Source organism: Bos indicus x Bos taurus, chromosome 1 (genome assembly GCF_003369695.1).
Source record: "Bos indicus x Bos taurus breed Angus x Brahman F1 hybrid chromosome 1, Bos_hybrid_MaternalHap_v2.0, whole genome shotgun sequence".
Classification (NCBI taxonomy): domain Eukaryota; kingdom Metazoa; phylum Chordata; class Mammalia; order Artiodactyla; family Bovidae; genus Bos; species Bos indicus x Bos taurus.
In genome coordinates, this window is record NC_040076.1 from 68,169,207 (window position 1) to 68,190,941 (window position 21,735).

The 21,735-nt window shown below is 46.7% G+C and overlaps 1 protein-coding gene across 19 annotated transcripts in view; it reads left to right on the forward strand.

Annotated features, from left to right (window-relative positions):
- The first annotated feature begins 1,391 nt into the window (after positions 1-1,391).
- Positions 1,392-21,735, forward strand: part of KALRN (kalirin RhoGEF kinase) — a 692,612-nt gene continuing 672,268 nt past the window's right edge. For 8 of the 19 annotated variants that reach the window (XM_027536186.1, XM_027536241.1, XM_027536257.1 and 5 more), the window contains exon 1: positions 1,396-1,819. In XM_027536186.1, the coding sequence (XP_027391987.1) occupies positions 1,747-1,819 (73 nt within the window). In that variant the 5' untranslated portion in view covers positions 1,396-1,746. Of the gene's footprint in view, positions 1,820-21,735 lie in introns of all 19 variants that reach the window. The other 11 variants (XM_027536301.1, XM_027536291.1, XM_027536282.1 and 8 more) reach the window with 3 other exon arrangements.

Sequence of the window (21,735 nt, forward strand, 5' to 3'; positions counted from 1 at the left end):
GGCTGGTGGGTAGCAGTCCATCAGTTTTACACTACACTATCTGACTTTCCTATTAGGTGTGTTTTTAACACATTAGGTCAGGCCACAGCCTCTCCATCTGTCTGGATGAGGTAGCAACAACAGCCTCCAACACACCACATTAAGTACTCAGGTCTAAAGAGCCTCTGTTTTGTAAGCTTTGCAGTCACTAGGACTATAAACAGAATACTGGCTAATTATTGTTTAATTATTGCTTAAAAACCAATTGGCACAATACAATCACTGCATTAATTACCCCATACAGCATCTGCTTTCTTTTTTGAGGTCTTCCCCATTCCTCTCCTGTCCCTCTCCCCACTTTAATTGAAATTCAGCTTGCTGTAACACCTCCTTTCTCCTGGCCAACTGGATCTCTCCATTCACACGAGGGAGAAGAACAAAACAGAGAAGGCCCCGGGGATTAGGGAGTTTGACAGCTGTCCAAGAGGGGCGTTGAGACACTGGCCAAGTACCGAGGCAGGACAGAGACAAATGAGAGACAGAAGAGAGTCACGGAGGGAACGATAGGCAGGGGCACATCGCAAGAAAAATGAACTGGACAAAGAGTCACTGAGACAGGCAGAGATGTTTAAGGGGCGCTGAAAAGGGGAGAAAGGAAGAGAAAAGCTTTAAAAAAAAGAGAGAGAGAGAGAGAGGAACTAAGAGTTGGTGAGGAAAATGCGAAAGGCTCAGGAGGTCAAGGAGACAGAAGGGAGCTTGTCGAGAAGGAGAGGGGAAAGGTCCATCCTCTAGAGACAGATGAGCCCATCTTGGGGGACAGGCAGCTTGAGGGGGGTCGCGGCTCATACACCTGAGAAACGGGGTGGGGTGGAGGAGGCGACCGCCGCCGGGCGGGAGTAGGAACAGCGATAGGGGCGAGGCTGAGCACGCGGGGCTCAGGCGTCCGAGCTCCCTCGGCAAGCCCGGCGTGCGCCCGGCGGCCCCGGACTCGCCCGGCGGCCCCGCCCCCTCCCCGGCCGCCTTCTTCGCCGGGGCTTTTCCTGCGGGGCTCAGGAAGCCGGCCTAGCACAGCCGCAAACAATAGCTAGGGGGCCCGGGCTTGGCTCCTAGGAGAGGCCGGCGCGGGGAGGCGGGGGGGAGGGAGGCGTCCGCGCCGCCGGGGGCCCGCGGCGACCCCGGCCCGGGCCGAAGCTTCAGTTGAGCTCGGCGCTGCCCTGGGCATTGTTGGCCGGGACTGAAGAGCGGGAGCCGGGGGAGGAGCTGCGAGGCGGCGGCGGCGGCGGCGGCGGAGGGAGCCAGAGGGGGAGCCAGAGAGCGAGCGAGGGAGGGAGGCTGAGAGCGTGCGGGCGATAGAGCGAGGGAGGGAGGAGGTAGAGAGACAGGGAGGGTGGGAGGGAGGAGGAAAAATAAAGAGGAGAGCGGAGCAGGGCTGAACAATAGAGACAGGCAGACGGGCGAGAAGGAGAGCCAGCTGCCGCTGCTGAGGGAGAGCGGGCGCCCAAGCAGCTCGGACCCCGGCCCGGGCAGACCGCAGGCGGCCAGCGCCCCCCGGGGAAGGGGGACCATGGGGGAGCCCGCGGCAGGCGCCCCCAGCCCGCCGTGCGCCTCCGCCTGAGGGAGCCTCGGCGTCCTCTGCCCCAGCCCAGCCGCCCCGGCCGGCCGCCCTCGAAGCCCGGTGTCCACAGCCCAGCGCCCTCCGCCCACAGAGCAGCCCTCGGCCCCGGGCTTGGCCGCCCCCCGGCTACCCGTGGACGCCCTCCCCCAGTCATGAACCCCCCGGAGGGGGCAGCGGAGGAAGGAGGAGCCGCCGACTCGGACGTGGACGCCTTTTTCCGGACAGGTAAGCTGGGCAGGGCGCGGGGAGCTTGAGGGGGTGGGGCGGGTGGGGGGCTGCTGCCCTGGACGCGGCTTCTCGGACAAGTTTGGGGAACGAGACTGTTGCTGGGGCGGGCGTGTTGGGGGTGCTGTCCCCCTAGTCGTCCGGCCTGGAGTTGCCGAGATTCTTGTTGTTATGGCAGTGCTGGTTGCGTTTTGGAGAGGGGTGGGGGCTGGGAGCTTGGCGCCCCTCGGCGTTCACCCCACTTGCGGGAGTCTGTGTGGGGAGGCGGGAGGCGGTCCCGGTGGGCCGCCTTCTCCCGGAGCGCGGGGATGGGGCGAGGTTGGATCACTTTGCAGCGCGCCGCTCTCGCTCCCGGCTCCCCCCGCCCCTCCCTCACTCCCCCCTCCCCCTAGCGCCTGTCAGCCTGGCTCTGGCCGCCCCGCGCCCGCACCCCTGCTCCGGGCCAGGGGCCCCGGGCCCTGATATGCAAAGAGGGACCGGGAGTCGCGCAGGCTGCAGCCTGACAGTCAGGAGCGGGGCGGACGGTGGACCGCGGAGCCTGATGCGTGTGAGGAGCCGGGCGTCTCAGACTTCAGAGGCGGACTCGGCTGGGAGGGCGGTGGGCGCCTGGGACCTCGTCCTTGTCCTCCTCTTCTCCAGTGATGGGAACGCAGGAGCTTTTCATAAAAATCACTCATTCTGGACATGTGAGTTAGCGTCCCCCTCATACACACCCACTGAATCTTTGCTTGCCTGTGGTATGTAGAGCTCCCCCGCCAGACCTGCTTTCACGGTTGTTCTTTGCCCCCGCCACCACCCAGTCCTGGGTCTGAGTCGCAGGTTCCTTGGCTGCACAGCCCCTTTCCCAGAGCAGAGGCCGACCACTCTCCTCTCCCACCACCTGTGGCCCTGTTTCTCTGATAACCAGGGTTTCTCCATCTCCTCTTTACCTGCGGCTTCCACCAACTCGGTAGGTAGAGCTCCCCATCTTCCATATCTGGAACCATTTTGTCTGGAATCTTTGTCCCAAAGAGTCCAGTAAGTTATGGGGACCCCCTCTTTCTGGAAATTGGATTAAAGCGCATGAACTGGTAGGGTCAAGGAGCAGGTTGGCTCTGGAGGCTCCCTGCACACCCGTCTGTTTCCTAACCTCATTGCCCTGCCCTGGAGGTCATCTGAGGGGAAGGGGTGGGGTGCTTTGTTGCGGAGACTTGTGGCTTTAGAAGTCAAGAGTTGGTCGACCCATATGTTCATTTTCTAGTTGGTCTGAAGAGTAAAGAGATGGAGGACAGGAGCTGATGCCAGAGCCTGGAGAAAACAGAAAGAGCCCCTGTTATCCTACCCTGCTTCTCAAGGCTCAGCCTTGTCTCCCTGTCCTTTTACCCAGTCGTGGTTTCTAATATACACCGCCCCGCAGCGCCTCCCCCAGCCCCCTTACACTCACATTCTAAAAACGTGCCTGACCTGAGTTTATAACCTTAGTTTATAGTCTAGGAGAGAGGTTAAGTCATATCTGGAAACATTCACCAGGATGTCTTCCCTGACTCCCCCACCTTGCCCCACTCCTGCCTCTCGTCTGGCACAGAAGTCTGCCTTTCGTTAGTTGTGGGGAAAACTCTTGAAGTATGAGTTTTCCTACCTTCCCTTTCTGGACCTACTTGTATCTTTTGGCACCCATTCCTCCTTCCCTTTTTCTACCATCCAAACACTAGTTCCTGTCCATTCTCTGTCCCAGGCACTTGGAGCAGATCTCAGTTTCTGGAGGCTTGCTAATTTCTGACAAATGAATTCACACAGTGTTAATGGTGTTAATGACCTATAATGGTCCAATGTGTTACTTTTCCCAGGGCCTTTCAAAATACAACATGGGGCTTACATTGTCTAGCTCTGGCTAAAATCACAGAGTAAATAACTGACTGGGGACTGTCTCCTGTGGAATCCTGCCGGGGGTATTCTCTTTCCTCCTTGGGCAGCCTTATTGGAGGTGGGGGGCGGGGCGGTGGCTAGGTTTGATGTGCTCTTCAAATCAGAGAAGGGTGAAATCTACAACAGATAAGGCTGAAAATGACTGACAATGTGTAACAAGTTGTAAGAGGGGAAGCAGGCTATCTGTGGTAGGGTCTAGGACCACCACCCATCTGAGTGGCCCTCTGTGCTCTGCTTTCTGATCTTACTCCCTTCCAATCTCTAGCCTGGGGATTCTTAAACCTGGAAAAGACCATATTTCTTAACTGTCTCCTTTCTGATCCCCTAATCTTTATGGAATATAGTGCTCTACACCTGGTAGGTTGGACAGATTATAAAGTTATTTAGTCGAAGCACTGAGAAAGCTTCAAGCACATTTTCAAAGTCCCTGGGGCCAGGGTTACCCTCTACTTACTGGTGGAAAATTTTGCTCACACAAAGACCAGACTGGCAATTGCTTTGTCAAAACTCTGGCATACTCTGCCTCTAATTAGACATGTTTCAGCTAATTCTGTCATTTTGGTTCCTTGTCCTCTTCTGATTATTTTGGTACTTAAGTTCTTTTGATCATGGATTAAGCTCCATTTTCTAAATCCTATATCCATACGTGTACATGGATAGATAGACACACAGAGAGAAGCACACACACCCCACACCCCAGTCTTACAGACTGGTGTATTCTGTACTGTCTTTCTGGGAACTCTTTGATCCAAGCCTGGGAAAGTGTGTCACAATAATTTTATTGATCATGGTTATGAGGCAGAGGAGGGGAAATATAGAAACTCAGAATTGGGAACAGAAAACCAACAAGGACTTTTCAGCTCCTACTAAGGAACCTTCTGCTGTCCAGGGTGCTGTGGGATAGAAACATTCAACGTGGTCTCTCTCCTCCAAGAGCTTTTAAAAGAAGATTACAATTACTCTTCAATTAGAGATTAATTAACTGCTGAACATTATGGTGCTCTAAGATAAAAAGTTGGCAGAACTACCGAGGAGAGGGACTGAGGGTACCCTATGAAGGAGAGATGGAGGGTAGGAGGAGAATCATGGACAAAATCTCAGGGAGGTTGAGGCATTGACATTGAGGATGCTGGGAAGATGGAGCAGAAAGTGTAGGGAAGGGAGGAATGGGAAACAGAGTTTGTTAATAGGACAAGACCAGATAGGGAGAGTCTTGGAAGCCCAAGAGAGAGGAGATTGGATTTGATTCCAGATTGGTAGGGAGTCATTTTAGGTTCTTGATCAAGGGCACATCCTGAAGAAGGTGATATTTGGAAAGGTTTATCTGGGGGGTCATATGATAGATGGAGTTGATAAAAGAGAGAAAGAATCCAAATGCAAAAGTGACCCAGAACTGAGGGAGAGGGGCTTGGCTGGGTTAGTGGCAGAAAGAATGGGGACTCAGGGACCACTCGGAGAGAAAGGCATTGTCAAAGGCATAAATATGGGAATTTATTGACAAACTTGTTGTAGGAGGGAAAGAAAATTAAGTCCACAAGAAAATGGGAGTAACTGGGTTGAAAGCATAGAGGACCAACATTGTCTTGATTGATGCACTCTGGTTGAGGACAGGAGCTGGGTTTTGCCGGGCAGATAATGTTGTTCGCTTTGGGTGTGGAAAATTCAGGTTGATTGAGGAGCATACAGGTGGAATTGGTTTGTGGGAGAAATGGGACTCCAGACAGGGGCACAGGCAGGAGATTAGGGCTGGTCTTGGAAGCCTTCTGCATCGAGGCTTGCTGCAGCTGAGGCTTGTGAATGCATCAGCTCTCAGAGGGAGGGGGTGGAGGGAAGAGGAGAGGGCTAAAGTTAGAATTTGGGGGAGAAACCCTTGTTTAGAAAGTGGCAGCAAAGGAGACTTGATCCTAGAGACCCCAGGGAGTCAGCGTGGGTTCTGATGTGATGACAGGCTGCAGACAGGTTGAACAAGAGGAATGCCAGGTAAGTGTCACTGGATGTGATAAAAAGAAGGCCACTGTGAGCTCTTGAGAGCACAGTATTAGAAGAGGCATTCCGGGGTAGGCATTTGGGGTGGGTAGGAGTTTACTGGTGAAAGCAAAAAGAATTTGGGTGCTAGTCAGACAGGATATTAGCATCAAGAAAAAGAGTTTTCATTTTTTTTGTTCGAGAGTCAGAACAGCGTTAGATGTGGAAGGGAGGGAGCTTCTGGGCAGGAAGAACTGAAGATGCTAGATTGATTGAGTTAGATATCTGAAGAGATGAGACAGAGGAGGTTCCCTAGTAAAAGTAAAATCTTGGCTTTGGTGAACTGAGGAGAAACGTCTTTCTTTAAGACTCAAAGGAAAAAAAATCAGAGGATAAATTTAATGAAATTGATGTGGAAATATCTGTTGAGCTTTGGTCTTGTGAGTCAAGACATTTTTAATTGGATTGTTTGCTATTACTTGGACTTTGGTCAACCTCACACTCAACTCTGTCTTTCCAAGTCCCTAAACTAGCTTCTCCTCTTGTCTTCTTTATTCCTATTACTGGTATTTTCTCTTTCCTAGGGTTGATATTTAACACCTTGGTATTGTCTCTGAGGAGTCTCTCTTCTAACTATCTCTGTTGAATTATCTTTCATAGTGAGCCCATGCTCTTCATTCTCAGGGCTTCTGCCCTATGCCAGGAGACCCATTATGGTGCCATGGACTCTTTCAGTAGCCTTTATTCTTGCCCATTGGAATTGGCTCTCTCACCCCCACTCCAAATTGGCGTCTGCGACAGATTGCACTTCCTAAAGTAGGTTGCAGTACTTTCATCACACCTGGTTTATGAACCTACAGTGACCCTCTACTGTCTTTAGGGTCAAGTTTGTCTTTCATACCTCAGCTTTAGCCAGGCTGCTCTTCTCACTGTCCAAGGGCAGTTTGACTCATGTTTCCTCACCCCTGCTCTACAAATGCAACTCATTCTTCAAAACTTGAGCACCACATTCTTCTGGAAGCTTTCACAGCCCACAAGAGCAACTCTCCCTCCGGAATTCCTACAACACTCACTTGTCTATACTCATTTTCTCACTTCATCAGAGGTATTATATTGTTTTTAGCCTTTTCACGTAATTAAATGATTTGTTCTTTAAAAGATCTTTTAAAAAGTTTATGAGTCACCAAAACCAAACCAAAACAAGCCATCTCCCTCTGATATAGGTAAAGCAAACACAGCAAAATATAAGCAGTTGCTGAATCTAAGGTGGTGATATATTGGTGTTCACTGACTACCCTTTCAGTTTTTCTCTCAAATAAAAACCCCATGCCACCTAGAGAACTGGACATTGTAAGGTCCAGATCATAGACAAGGGACATTTTGGAATAACATCCTATGTTGGTGTGCAGTTTTTTGGGTAAATATCGTCATCCTGTCTGTGCATAGTCAGGCACCCGTGAGGGGTGGCTTCTGAGTGCTCTTCTGCAGCAAAGAAAAACATCTCTTTTTGATGTTGTGTTTGCTGCAGAATGTAAACATGATGCTTAATTTAATATTTACCATTCCTTCTTGATTCTCCTTCACTTCCACCCATCATGATTTGGGTTTTGATCATGCCATTTCTCAAGAACTTCTGATGGAGTATTGGGAGAGGACTTTGTTGCTCTGAAAAGGAAATGTAGTTAATATTTTTAATATTGTATTTATATTGGTTATTTCTAGTTTAATATATTTTAGGACATATAACATCTATTCACACTTCCATAAGATTTGGGAGGCTTTGCTTTATCCTTGTGCCAGCAATCATCAATAACTCAATTATTGGTACATTCTATCCAGTTGTATTTGATAATCCCTTGGGGTATGGAAGAAATGTTGGAATAAACTGAAGCTGTAGAAAGAAATTAGTTGAAAAGTGAAACAAATCTTCCTGACTGTCAATGTCAGTAAAACACCAGAATAGGTGAACTAGAGGTCCTTTTTAGCTGTTGAAGAATGAACGCTTTTACTTTTCCAGTTCTTTCTGGTTCTGGAACTTGGTAATTCACTTTTGGAGGTAGGCAGTAGGGTTTAGTTTAGTGGTTCTCAAATGGAGGCAGTTTTGTCCTCCAAGAAATATTTGGCGGTGTCTGGAGACGTTTTTTGGTTGCCATAACTCAGGGAGGGGGTGGCAACTGGAATTTTTGGGTAGAAGTCTAGAATACTGCTGAACATCTTATAATGCACAGGACAATAAAAAATTCTCCAGCTTCCAATTGTCAGTGGTGCTAAGGCCAAGAAGCTGGATGATCATGGGTTTTGGATCAGAGAGGCTCAGCACTAATCAGGGGTGGAATATTGAATGAATTAAATAATCTATGTCATCCTCAGTCTTCTGCAAAATGGGACCAAGAATGCTTATTTCACAGGTTGAGAGAATTAAATAGGAAAAACATGTAAATAACATCTGGTGGTTTCTGACCCACATTAGGAACACAAGAAATCCTAGCTGTCCTTAGCAGTTGTTTTCATTATTAAGTGAATGTGATGGCACAGAGGCTGAGGGACTCTCCTGAAGGGGGACCACGCAGGGCCTTTGACATGAAGTGAAGGGGTGCTGGAGAGGCATCACAGTGGTGTGCAGGAGCCTGGGTGGAATCAGAAGGCTAGAGTCTGGGCCTTGGCTCTTTTTCTTTCATTCATTTCGTCATTTGTTTGACAAATATTTATCGAGTGCCTAGTGCAGCCATGTGCTGTGCTCTGGGAGTGTATAAAATCATTGCAAGAAAGAATATAGAGCAGGAAGGAAAATGGATATAATTATAATACCCCCCTCAGGGAGCACTTGAAGTTAAGGGATGGGAAAGGGAGAAAAAGGCTGTGAAAGAGGCTGAGAAGGTCAGGTAAGAGAGAAGGAGGTGAACCCACCCCATTGCTCTCTACTTATCTGGATGACTTGGGCGAGGGAGTAGCACCTAGAGTGTAAGATGAGGATGATGCCTGCCCCCACTCCAGTTCCCTTATAGGGCTGTTGAAAGACTCAAATAAGACACTGTATGTGAAAGGTCTTTATAAGTTGTACAATTCTCTCCAAATTTATGTAGGTAGTTCTTTCCAAATCGAACATTGTATTACCCTAAGTACCTCTTCTGGCAAGTATTCTTTTATTAAATTTGACCTCCACGGGACCTTTTCCAATCCTTCTCAGTTTGGTTTCCCATGGGAACTGGATGGGGCACCCTCCTTGCAACAAATCAAGGCACTTCTTCTCCTCCACCAAAGTATAAAAATGCCAGTCCCCCAGGCCCTGGGCCACATGGCCCCATACCATCTAGAGAAGCCCAGCAAGAATGGGGGTCTTGCTTCCACTGAGCCTCAGGTGGGTGCAGTGAATCAGTCTGTTCCTGCTCCTGCTCTGTCTGCATGCTGTTCAGACTCCTCCTGCCACTCCTTTGAGTGTGAATGACTGGCAGCAGAATAACTAGGAAATGATTGACAGCCACAGGGCTGTTGGATCAATAGAGCTGCTTGAAATTGTGTCTGCTGTTGAGTGAGGGAACAGAGAGAATTAGCTGGGAGGACAGAGGAATTATTACAAAGAAGTAAAGAAGAAACTGTTGGAGAATTAGCTTCATCTCCTCCCCTTCTGTCCCATGGCTTTATTAGAAGAGAGCTGGATATTAGCTAGAAAACACAGATATGAGGGATAAACAAGTAGAAGGAAAAGTGGCAAATGAACTGTGTCCTCAAGGAAGTAGTTACTTCTTGAGACTTGAAAGATGGGTAGACTTTAGATGGAGAAGACAGTGTTCAAACAGTGTTAAAAAAGGTGCGACCATCCATGGCATATTTGGGGACAGTCAGTGGTCTAGTTTATATGACTCAGAGGATTCAGGTGGAGGATCAGTGGGAGAGCAAAGTCAGAAGGGGATGGGGACCAAGTTGATTGATTGCTTCATTTATTAAACATTTACTGGACTCTTAGATAACCACGGGCTTTGAGTGACAGGCCAAAGAGTATGGTCTTTCTTCAGTTTGCTTTCAGGAGCCACTGCAAGTTTCTGACTGGGGTGCTGATGTCATCAGGAAGATAAATCTGGCTGCCCTGCAGAGGGTCAGTTGCAACAGGGGAGGAACTGGTAGCCAGAGCTGGACTGGGAGACCACTGTGAAAGGTTAGGAGAGTCTGAACTTGAGATGGCAGAGTTGAAATGGGGAGGCAGGGTGGCTATGAGGAAACTTATAGAGGTAATGTCTATAGGACTTGGTAACTTGGATGAAGAGGTGTTAAGGAAGATGCAGGTCTCAAAGATGACTTCAAAGCTTAGTTGGGTAACGGGGAGGATGGAAGTACCCTAAATGAAAATCAGGAGTTCAGGAAGAGGAGGAGCAGCTGTGGGGAGGCAGAGGAGAGGGAGGATTTGGGAACTTTCTTTAGGATATGTTGCTTTTCAGGTGTCAGTGAAATAGCTTAGGGAGGTGTTGATTCAGTAGGCGGATAGCGGAGGGAGTCTGGAGCTTTGGAGGGAGGCCAGAGACGGAAATATAGATTTGGGAGATATCCGTAAGAAGTTGTGGCTGGAGCTATCAGAATAGACGAGATAATAAATGAAAAGTGTATACAGACTTAAGGGCAGAGGGCCAAGGACAGAGCTGTAGACCCGAGTGAAGGGCTGGAGGAGAACCAGGAAAGAGCAGGGCTTGGAAACAGTCCGGCCATCGACAGGATCTAGTGCTGCAGAGAGGCTGAGGGAGAGGGGAACTGAACAAACCTTCTGAGTTCTGGAAACTGGGAGATCACTGGTAACCTTTGAAATAACATTCACTTGTGTATGGGAGGTGGAATTCAAATTTCAAGGGGAATAGGGAGTTGAGTGGATGGGGAGGAAGTGGTGGGAGTGCATATAGATGACTCTTTGGAAAAGTTTGGCTGTGAAGGGAAGGTTAAAAATAATAAAGTAGTTGGAGATGGGTAGCAGAGTTGAGGGGAGGCTTTTTTTAGGTAGAGAAGATCTGTGAATACCTAGGAGTGGGGAGGAGGGAGAAGGCAGGCTTGGGGAAGGGAATGAATATTTGGAAAAGAGGAGCAGTTGAAGGAAGAAGATCCTGGATGAGCACGTTGGGGTGGATCTCCAGGGTAGCTGGGGGTGAGCCTCGGGCCAGAGGAGGAGAGTGGGGGAAGGTGGACCTCAGTAAAGCAGCTAGCTGGCCAGCAGCTCAGATGAGGGCACCATGTGCTTGGTCAATAACCCCAACAGAGAGAGCATCGCCTGGCTTGGGGGATCAGGGGCTTGTGGTCCTGTGCTTGGGGTGGATAGTGCAAGCTGAGGGCAGCTGTGAAGTGGGTGAGCTGGGTTGGCGCGGCTCTAAAAGGTTCCTTGGGCAGAGAAGTTAGAAAGGAGGTCCCAAAATACAATCCTTTTAGAAGTACTTGTGGCTTTCTTCTGCAGGTTGAGGTGGGATCTGCTCCAGGCTCTAGAGGGGTCTGTTGAATCACTTCCTACAGTGTGAGTCAGAAAGGGAAGTTGTCGGGGGAGCCGGGGGGGGGTGGGGGGGTGGGTGGGGGGGTGGGTGGGGGGTGGAGGGGGCGGGGGGGGGGTTGGGGAGATGGCGGTGGAGAATGAATGAGGAGAGGACAGAAGAGGAGGATTCAGGCAAGAAGTTATTGGGGCAGCTTCCTGAGGAGGGCTCATGCCTGGCCATCGGGTGCCCTCTCTGTCAGGGACTGACCTGTTCTGAATTTTCCATTTCCTTAATGCCTCTGCTGCTGAGTTGCTTCAGTTGTGTCCGACTCTGCACGACCCCATAGACGGCAGCCCACCAGGCTCCCCCGTCTCTAGGATTGTTGCCATTTCCTTCTCCAGTGCATGAAAGTGAAAAGTGAAAGTGAAGTCGCTCAGTCGTGTCCAACTCAGCGACCCCATGGACTGCAGCCTACCAGGCTCCTCCGCCCATGGGATTTTCCAGACAAGAGTACTGGAGTGGGTCGCCATTGCCTTCTCAGGCTCTCAAACAAAGAGGAAGCAGACAGGGGTCATGGAGGAGCTTCTTGCCCATTCTCCATGAAGAGGAACGCTTCACACCAGAGGACGATGCCAGTGAGCACACCCATTCCTTTGGCCCCAAAGCCCTCCCTTCAGCTCTTATTTCAGGGGCAGACCCAAGAACTGTCGTTTAGAGAGGCGTGTTATATGGCCCTCTAGGGGATGGAGTAGGAATCCAGGGGATCCTTTGGATCCTATTACCAAAAGGTGGGCTCTGGGGGACTGGGTTTCTATTCCCTGGAGTAGGAGGAGGCGGAAATTTCCTTAGGTGTGGCTCGGTTTTAGAATCAGAGTCTTAGAACAGGAACTTACTGTGTGTCTTGTACAAGGTACAGCCTTCCTGAGATTCAGTTTCCTTATGTGTAAAATGGGTAAAAAATAAACAAACCTTACCTATCAGGATCACTTGATTTGGTAGCTATAGATTGTGATAGTTATATTCATATTGTGATTAGTAATAGAAATGGGATCATACTTCTGGTAATAGAATATGACTATATATAATAGAATATGACCATATATATTACTAGTAAGACTATATTGCATATAATATCATATTACTGGTTAGAATTTCCAAATTATGCTGCAGTCGCTTCCTCTTCTCCCCTCCCCTCCCCTGTGATACCCTCCCATCTTTCCTCCCTCCTTTCCTGTCTCCTTCTCCCCTTCCCTCCCTCTCTTCTTTCCTTCCTTCTTTCCACATAGGTAGGGACGTGATTTTTAAGCTTGCAGTTAGTTATTCCAGGGCATGGCAGGCAGGGACTGGGAATGTGGCTATACTCTTGCCCTGCAGCCTAGGGACAATGGGCATCTATGGGGTATGGGGGTGGGGAAGCGCAGTGTTCAGTTGGCAGCTGGACAGTGGGCCTAGAGAGAGACCCAGGAGAATGGCAGATGGTTAATTGGATGTGACAAAAGGGGGCTAGGGGGAGGGGTCTGGTGCTCCTGGGGGATTCCTGTCTCTGACTTGTTACTCTCCTGGAAAGGAGATTGTGGGAAGAGGGGGGAGTATCTTCAGGAGCAGTTAAGGGGAAAGATTGGCAGGACTCCATGTTGGGTCTACGGCCATGGAAAGACAGAGTGCCATTGGGAGTGATGTCACAGCTTTCATTTGTAGCGTGGGTGCAAAATGTTGTCTCTGTACCCCAGGCCATTGGCATATAATGGGCTCAAATATTTGGATATAAAGAGAATGCTTAAGCAGTGATTGGAACGATATAATTTTCTAGTCATTCTTCATGATCCTAGCCATTGCATTTTGACAGCTAAATATCATGATTACTTTTGATGAGAACTGGATGGAGACTGATCAGTTTCAGCAAACACTAGATTTCAGTGAGTGGATCTTTTCATTCATTCTTGCATTCATTCATATTCAAGTGTCAAACACCAGCTATGAACCTAATTAAGTGCCAGGCTGAGGCCATACCAGCAAGTTAGAAATCATCTTTCTGACATGGAGGGTGACTGTCTGGTGGAGTTGCCTGACACATAAACAAAGGATCGCATGCTGTACACTGAGAACAGAGAGGAAGGATCAACAGCCTCATCTGCATGGCTGTGGGGAGGATTCATGGAACAGAGGATGCTTATTCTGAAATAGCTGAGGAGATGGTAAAAATGAAGATAGAACACTGTTGAAGAGGTTTGCTAGTAAAAGTAAGGAAAATAATGCAATGGTAACTGAAGGGGCATTTAGGGAGTACTGTTTGTCTTGTTTCTTGGTCATAGGTATGGTGTGATATGTTTGTGAGCTTTCAGTGAGTTGTAGACTTATATATGGAATTTTATGCATGCAAATTGTACTTTAGTAAATTTTTTAAAAAGTTATCAGGTCCAGTGAAATTTTGTTTGTTTGCTTTAAAGAGAGAGAAAAATCTTTCAGTGTTTGAGAAAAAATCACCGGAGGAAATAGTGGTAGACACTGAAGGTGATAGAAAGTGGTATGTGTGTGGATAGGGTATCAGAGTGGGCACTACCTTCTTCAGAAGTCAGGAAAGGATGAGGTTCCCAGGCAAAGAGGTTATCTCCGGGATGGAGGGACACCTCTTCCTCTGTGGCTGTGGGGAAAAGACCAGGAGGTTTTCAGGTCAGATGTATAGGTCAGATGATAAAGTCCTTATTAAGCTATTAAGAAGACTGACTTCATTGTTCTCTGTGAATGGAATCCAAGATCCTCTGAAGGACTGCAGGGTGCTGAGATCCCGTAAAGAGAGGAGATGGATTGGATCCATTCTCTGGAGAACGGGTGAGAATTGCTTTAAAGAATGATCTGTCCAGTTGAATTCAGAGTGAGCTAGGTGTGCAGACTTCTGCATCTCGCTCAGCCCTGGAGCCTCTAGAGTAGAGGTGAAAACAGGGGATTCTTAAGTCCTTATTTGGTGACTTGGATGAGATGTCCAAGGTGGAGGTGAGCTGTACACTAGACTTGTTTGGACATTAGTTTCTTTCCAGAACTTTACTCAACATCGATGACTCCAAGATGTTTTGGAAGCCCCACCTTGGAAAATGGTCATGTCTGGTTTCCCCAAGTAGGCTCTACCTTTTGCTTTGGACTTGTCTGTCTTCTTCTCACCATTAACATAGTGCCTTGCATATACTTGCTTGATTAGTATTTGTTGGCTTGAATTTTTTTCTTTTTATAAGAGCTATTTATTGGTGTGCAGGTCATTTGGGAGTTTTATAATGAAACATTGTGCTAAGGAAATGAATCTGTTTTGTGTAGACAGGCAATTCTACCTTAAACAAAAAGACCTATGAAATCAATATTTATTGTAAAATATAGCAAACATATGTTGTTTATCCTGGATTAATTAGAGGGGATCTTTTATTGCTTGCTTACAAATATCCCATAGGCACTGGAAAACTAATGAAGCACCCTTCTTTTGCAAAAATACACACTGTTGTTGTCGTTCAGTTGCTCAGTCATGTCCAGCTCTTTGTGACTCCATGGACTGCAGCACCCCAGGCTTCCCTGTCCTTCACCATCTCCTGGAGCTTGCTCAAATTCATATCCATTGACTCAGTGATGCCATCCAACCATCTCATCCTCTGTTGTCCCCTTCTCCTCCTGCCCTCAGTCTTTCCCAGCATCAGGGTCTTTTCTAGTGAGGCAGCTCTTCATATCAGGTAGCCAAAGTATTGGAGCTTCAGTATCAGTCTTTCCAATGAACATTCAGGGTTGATTTCCTTTAGGATTGACTGGTTTGATCTCCTTGCAGTCCAAGGGATTCTCAAGAGTCTTCTCCAACACCACAGTTCAAAAGCTCAGCCTTCTTTATGGTCCAACTCATATCCATACATGACTACTGGAAAAACCGTAGCTTTGACTTATGGACCTTTGTCAGCAAAGTAGCATCTCTGCTTTTTAAAATGCTGTCTAAGTTGATCATAGCTTTTCTTCCAAGGAGTAAGCCTCTTTTAATTTCATATCCACATAGGGAAGTTCAAACATTCAAATGGATCAACTAAACAATATTGACTGAGTGTCTACGATGTGCCCAGTATTATGCCAGGTACTAAAGGAGTTACTAAAAGTGGGTAACAAATAGTCTTTGTCCCTGAAGAGTTTATAGTCTTTTGGGGTTAGGAGAAGATTGATACAGGGAAAAATGGCTCATTGGAAATCAATCAGAAAGGGAATTTCACTCATTTGTTGATTCATTTCATACGTGTTTATTGTCTATAAGTTAAAAGATAATTTAAGTAGGTGGTAAACAAGGTTTTGTTTAGAGAGATTTGGTTTCAGATATACTTTCATAGAGCATTTATTTAGACATTTAGACTTTTTCCTAAATGAAGCCATTTCCCCGTTAGTTTAAATGTATGATATATCAGTATACATGTATCTATTGAGCAAAGTGAGACATTCATAAGCTAATACTCTTTATATGGGGTAATGAAAGAAGACAGAGGATGTGTCCCTTGTCTGGAGGAGTAAAGGCATTGATACTGTTGTAAGAAATAGTCATACAAAAGGAAAGTACAGGATGGTTTCAGGATGTTTAAAAGTGAATGCTCTTTCTCCCTCTTTTCCCCTGATGATAAGATAAATTCGACTGACATAGGTACCTGTTACATATGCAAGTAAGTATTTATCACAAATGCGTAGCTTTATTTCATATTTTGACAAAAAAGAGAATTATGCTATCCCTTTTATTCTGCAATTTGTTTTTTATCACTTTGTAATTGTGGACATTTTTCCATGTCAGTGCATATGTTCTACCTCATTTGTTTGGAGAGTTGTGTCACATTCTGTTGTGTGGATATGCCCCATTTTGTTTAACCATTCTCTTAATGGTGGACATTTATAACCCATCTTTTCTGAGGACGAGTGTTTGTTCTGGAACATTATTTGGTCCAAAGAGTAGCAAGAGCATCACCCATTATTTAATCTCTTTCTGAGGTGACGGCAGGACAACCACAGAATCAGGATGCTTCGTCTGCTTTTATTCTCAGGAAGGAGGGAGAGCAGCCAGTCCTGTTCTCTGGAGGCTAACTTTCTGTGCAGTGTTCACTGACGCTTTTATTAATGACATTTAAATAAATGGTAGAGGCCATTCTTGGCTTCTTTTGCTGTATGCCTTTAAGTGACTTAGGAGCCAGATTTGCAGTCACAATTAGCCAAAAAAAAAAAAGCCACATGTGTTTTGTGGGTTTGAGTGAAAGTTAATTCCAATACCACAGGTATGGAAGTGCTTTAGGTTGTGTGTGCAAAAGCCATAGTTTGTGTTTGGCTAGAAGAATCCAAGGATGTGATTCAGGAGACCTCGGTTTCCAATTCTACCCGCAACTAATTATCCCTGTGACTTCGCCAAGCCAGTTAAAATGTCTGTTTTTACAGATGGGACCTGTCTTTCCTCATCTGAAGAGAGAGGTAAACATACTTGCCCTGCCATACATCATAGGAGCAATATGAGATAAAGCGAGATAGTAGAAGTAAAATACCCTGGACAAATGAAATTGCTGAGTCAATGAAAAGGGATTTTTTTCTGCTGCCTTTCTCTGGGGTCTCCCTTGGTTTTGAGTGTGGTTGAAAGCTGAGCCAGGGGACTTGGATGGCAGTGACAGCTGTACCTCCTTTGAGGACTGTACATTTTTTCATGTCTGGTAGGGAATTGGCTGCACCAGGGCTGGAGTGAAACGTTTCATGATATGTTCCATTTGCTTTTGGAAAAGAGACATGTGTCTGAGTGGAAGAGTGGCTCATCTAACTGCCCGGAATGACTGGGCTTTTCTCTGATGGGTGACACTGCAGCTCAGTTGCACATTCCTTATCACCCAAATGTGCAAAGAAAATGTAGCTTTAAAATTTTCCTAATGTGGAGCTGATCTCCCCCCACCTCAACTTGGCTAGTTTGTAGTATGTCATGTGTTTTTAGACGACTGTTTCTTACAGGTAAATTTCCCATTCACTTGGATTTTCTCCTATTCTCCCACTTCTCTTGATCTGGGTCTGTAGAGGTGCCCCTGTGAACTTGTGGTGATAGTGGTAGGGGGAGAGGGGTACTTGGAGTCATGGTACGATGGTTGGATTCCCCTGGTCTTTGCCTCATAGGGGCGGGACTGGTCTGATCTGATCCCTGTACTTGTGTTTTCTTGCTGGGATATGGTCTGATATTGCTACCAAGAAGTAGCAATCATGTCCTGACTGTTTGTCTGTGGGGTCAAAGTCCCTGTGCATGGCAGCCTCCTAGTCCCGACCCCAGGGCTCTGCCTGCTCAGGTCACTGGCTCTCTGAGCATCTCTGAGTTCCATCATCAGGGAATGAAGAAATATGCAGATCCCCAGCTCACTCAGTGCCAGCTGTGAAAAGTCAGAACCTCTATGCCTGGCTTGTCTAACTATATACCCACTAGGCCAGTGCTGTTTCTTCCCATCACACCATGTGGATCAGGGTATGGGACTGAATGACAGCTGTTATCCTAGAGGCCTGCAGCCACTTCAGGAGTGGCCTGAGGGTTCTCAGGTGCCTTCACACCTGTTGAGGTGTTATATTCTAAAGCTGCCTCCTTCACCCCCAAACTCTGGTTGGGCCTTGAGGTGGCATATGGGAGGAAGCTGAGACCCTGGTGTCTGATCTCCTAGACTGGATTTTTGCCACATTCCCCTGATACTTGAGGAAAAGGGCTTCCTCTCCTTCTCTTGTAGCAAGGATCTCCCTAATGTGACATCTTGAGTACTATTTACCTCTGTTTTAAAGTGATCTCCATGGTCAGGTCCACCCATTTTGGATCTTGATGTGTTGATTCCCACAAGAATGTGTCGAGAATTCAAGCTGAACACTAAAAAAAGTCCTACCCAGGATATCAACAGCTAAACGTGAACACTTTCTCTTTGCCCACTGCTACAACTGTCCTGAACTTCCCTGAGGCAAGTAGATGCTTCTGATAGAGTAAGGAGGAGGTTAAATATACATAAGGACATGCAAAAGAGAAAAATACATTGTATTTTGAACAGTGTTACCCTAGTTAAAATAATAGTTTTGGGGGAAAAAGGTTTAGAAATGGGGCTTAATGCTAAGACTGTCTTCACTGGGATTCTGTCTACATCCATGTATGTGTGTATGTGCCCATAAGCATGTGAACGAGGCATTGTTGATTCTCCCAGCAAGCAGTTAGCAAGCACTTCTTACATCCCATGCGCTGTGGTCCAGAGGGGAGTATTGCACAGTCTCTATCTTCAAGGGGCTCCCAGCTTTAGGAGGGTGATGGATTGCTCACAGAGCTGCTCTGCTGATGCCTGCATTTCTGTCTGGTGTGTATGACTAACATTTGAATTAGGGGGCCTCTAATGGGTCTGGATTCCCTCTTACCTTGCTAGGATCTGCTTTCTGAGTCTCTTCAGCCTCCTAAAATGACAAGTTGCAGTCAGTTTTGCTTTTTCCAAATAAAGCTAATTCCTTTACATCACCCTAGGTTTTCATGAATGTGTGTTTTATAGAAATAAGATGAACTGAAATACATCATAAATAGGTAGAAAAATGAGGTCCAGATTGGGACTGTTGCTCTGAGTCTTTTGCCATGGAGTTGTTTATTGGCTGTTTTCTTTAACCAAAACTCTTCTGCTTCTTTTAACACAGGAAGACTTCAGTGTTTTATGTACTGTTCTTGGCTCCAGGGCTCTGGGGCTTGAGTAGCCCTAGTAGCTATGAGCATCATTTCTCATTTGACCAGAGTGAATGAGAACTCTATTCCCGGTAAAGGTGGCAGAAACTGGGAGAATGGTAAACAAGACAGTTCAGGAAAAACTAACAAAACAGGCAAATGGTGGTGTCAGGTGTTTAGGTTTAAGTGGAAAGAGAGATGGGCTGGGCATCCAGAGCCCAGCGTTGTGATTGATGAGAGTGGTAAATTCCTTTCCCTTTCTGAGACTGATGTGGGAGGTGAGTGAGGTAGTCTCAAAAGCATCTTCCATCTTTAACATTCTGAGCTAACTAGACCATAGTAAAGCCAGCAGGGATGGAAACCAGGAGGTAAGTAGTCTCAGGACCTTTATACCCTGGCTCCCTGAAGGCTTTCCATCCTTCTGAGGCTTTTTGTCTGAGCATCTCTAGACTGCTTGGTCAGACCCCTGATGCCAGAGCTCACAGGTGACCCCACATCCTTGCTTGGTGATCAAGGGCTTTAATTCCCCTGAGAATCAACTGATGGTCAGCAGTACCTTAAAACTGTTTTGGTCTTTAGAACCTTTTGAAAGAGGAGCCCTGTTTCTGGGACTTCTGGGTCTGTGTTGAAAAGCCTACACTTCTCAGTCTGTTCCTTTGGACCTCAAGTCTGTCATTAGGGATGCGTATGAGCACCCTCGAGAATGCCCTTACCAGGGATCCCTCAGAGCTGCTCTGCCAGCTCTCTCAGGGCACGAGGAGGACTGACTTAATGATATTCCTGCCAGCTCATGTCCTTGAACTTTTCCTTTGAGTCACCTAGAGAAGACGGTGAAAGCAATCCAAAGTTTTCATTTCCCCGGGGCATGTGCAAACCCAGCCCAACCACATCATCTCAAGAGGAGGCACTGGGTAATTGAACTACTGTCTTGGCTTTCTTCTACATTTTCTTCTTCCCAGAACTCCATCTTCTTTTCCTCACATTCTTTAGACCTTCAGATAACTCACATTTTGATAGAGGGAAACATTAGAGGTGTTTTTTTTTTTTTTTTTTTTTAAGTACATTGAAACATCCCAAGTATATGATATGACTACACTAGTGGAATTCAGGGACATAAACAAGAGCATGGTGAAGCCTATTTTGACAGATGTGGTGGTGGTCATAGAGTAGGAGATGCTTGAATGCATTTGGAAGATGCTCTCATTATCCAGAGTTGACAGGGTAGGGAGGGAATTCCTGGCAAAGGTAGAGGGTTTTGTGGGATCATGGGGAATTAGAGGTGGTGGGTGCTTTCACCAAGCCTGCCATCTCACGAATCACACTGGAATCATAGGAACATTTCACAAGCTTCTCTAGCTTTCTACTTTAAAGGGGTTTAACACTGCTGTATTCTTCAATCTCTTAAAACATTTTGAATACAAAAAATAAACAGAGTGATGGAAGCCTGGACAATTATACACCCAGATGCCTTTCCCCATAGGGATGGTGCGTGCACTTGCCTCTGTGTACATATGTGCCACGTGCATGTGTGTGTGTTGCTCATGCTTTGGATACAAATGTGTGTGCTTCCTCCGTCATACTTGGTTCTTGACACAGTATCATTTTTCAGCATTAAAATTCCCATCACCTCCCAGAAGTACTCCCTTTAGGATCCATTTCTGCTTGGCTCAGTGTGAGCAAACATTCCAGTGGGATTGATTGCTTGTGTCAAATTAATTTTTTTCCTTCCTAGGGAGAGTGTCTGCCATGTGCAAAACGGAGAAATCCCCAGGCCTCTAGCCAAATGCAAGCTCAGATAGACGAATGAAGTTGGGTTTGGGTCAAGAATTGGTCTAGGGAACCCACAGAGCCTGCACCTGGATGCTTAAGCTACCCTTCCCAGCATTTCCTAGGCAACAAGAAAACGAGACTAGGTAGAGATGGCTGCCTATGAGAGGTTTGAGTCTTTTCAGCGTCTGCCATGGTAGCATTTCCTCTTCTATGCCCCATCTTCCTGTTACTGCTTTATTTAAAAGGTTGTAGAAGCCTCTGGAAGCAAATGGAGAATTTGCTATCATTCTCTGCACGAGTGTGTGCAAGCATCAGAAACCTCTGGGGTGGTTTTCTTTTCTGCCCCAGTCCTGGTGCTTCCCTGCAGTCTTTGGAGAACCCTCAGAATACCCCTCAGGACTTTCCTAACATGTGGCCCCTAGATTCATGGTGCCAGAGAGCTGGCCTTCCACACTGTGCCTGACTGAGTCCAGACACCAGACCAGGGACTTCCAGATTATCTTTCCCACAGTTGGAACCGTTGATTTACTGACCTGTGAACAGCAGGCTGGTTTAGAATGTACTGTCCACCGATGAACTAATTAGTTTCTTGTCAGTATGAGCTTTGTGAGTATGTGATAAAGTCTCCCTAAAAATAGATGTGTATTCTTTTCCTATAATATGGAATTCTGGATGTCCTGCTTAGCACTTACTAACTTTAAGATAAACCTCGTGGGTTATGATTATCAGTAGGTCTAGCCAAAGTTTCTCTAGGAGTCTATTGTCTGTAGTCTAGTTGAATGTAGCTCTTTAATTAGTGGGGTTATGGCAAATATCTTAGCTCATTCAGTTAACCATTAACCTCAGGACCTTTGGAACTTTAAGAAGAAGGCTAATGAATTCCTCATCCCAGGGTAAAAGTGCTAAATTTCTATATTATTTGGTATTACAATTATTTTTGGGGGAGGGTGGTGGGATGTGAACTTTATTTGCCAAAAGCTTTTGTATAAATTGGTAACAGAAATGAGTTTTAGCAATTCCTGACAGACTCCACAGTGCTTCACTTCTAGCAAAGGCACACTCCAGACTCGGTTATACAATTGAGTGCTCTATAATTCTCATTGAATGGGCTTCCAAGGTGGTTCAGTGGTAAAGAATCTGTCTGCAGT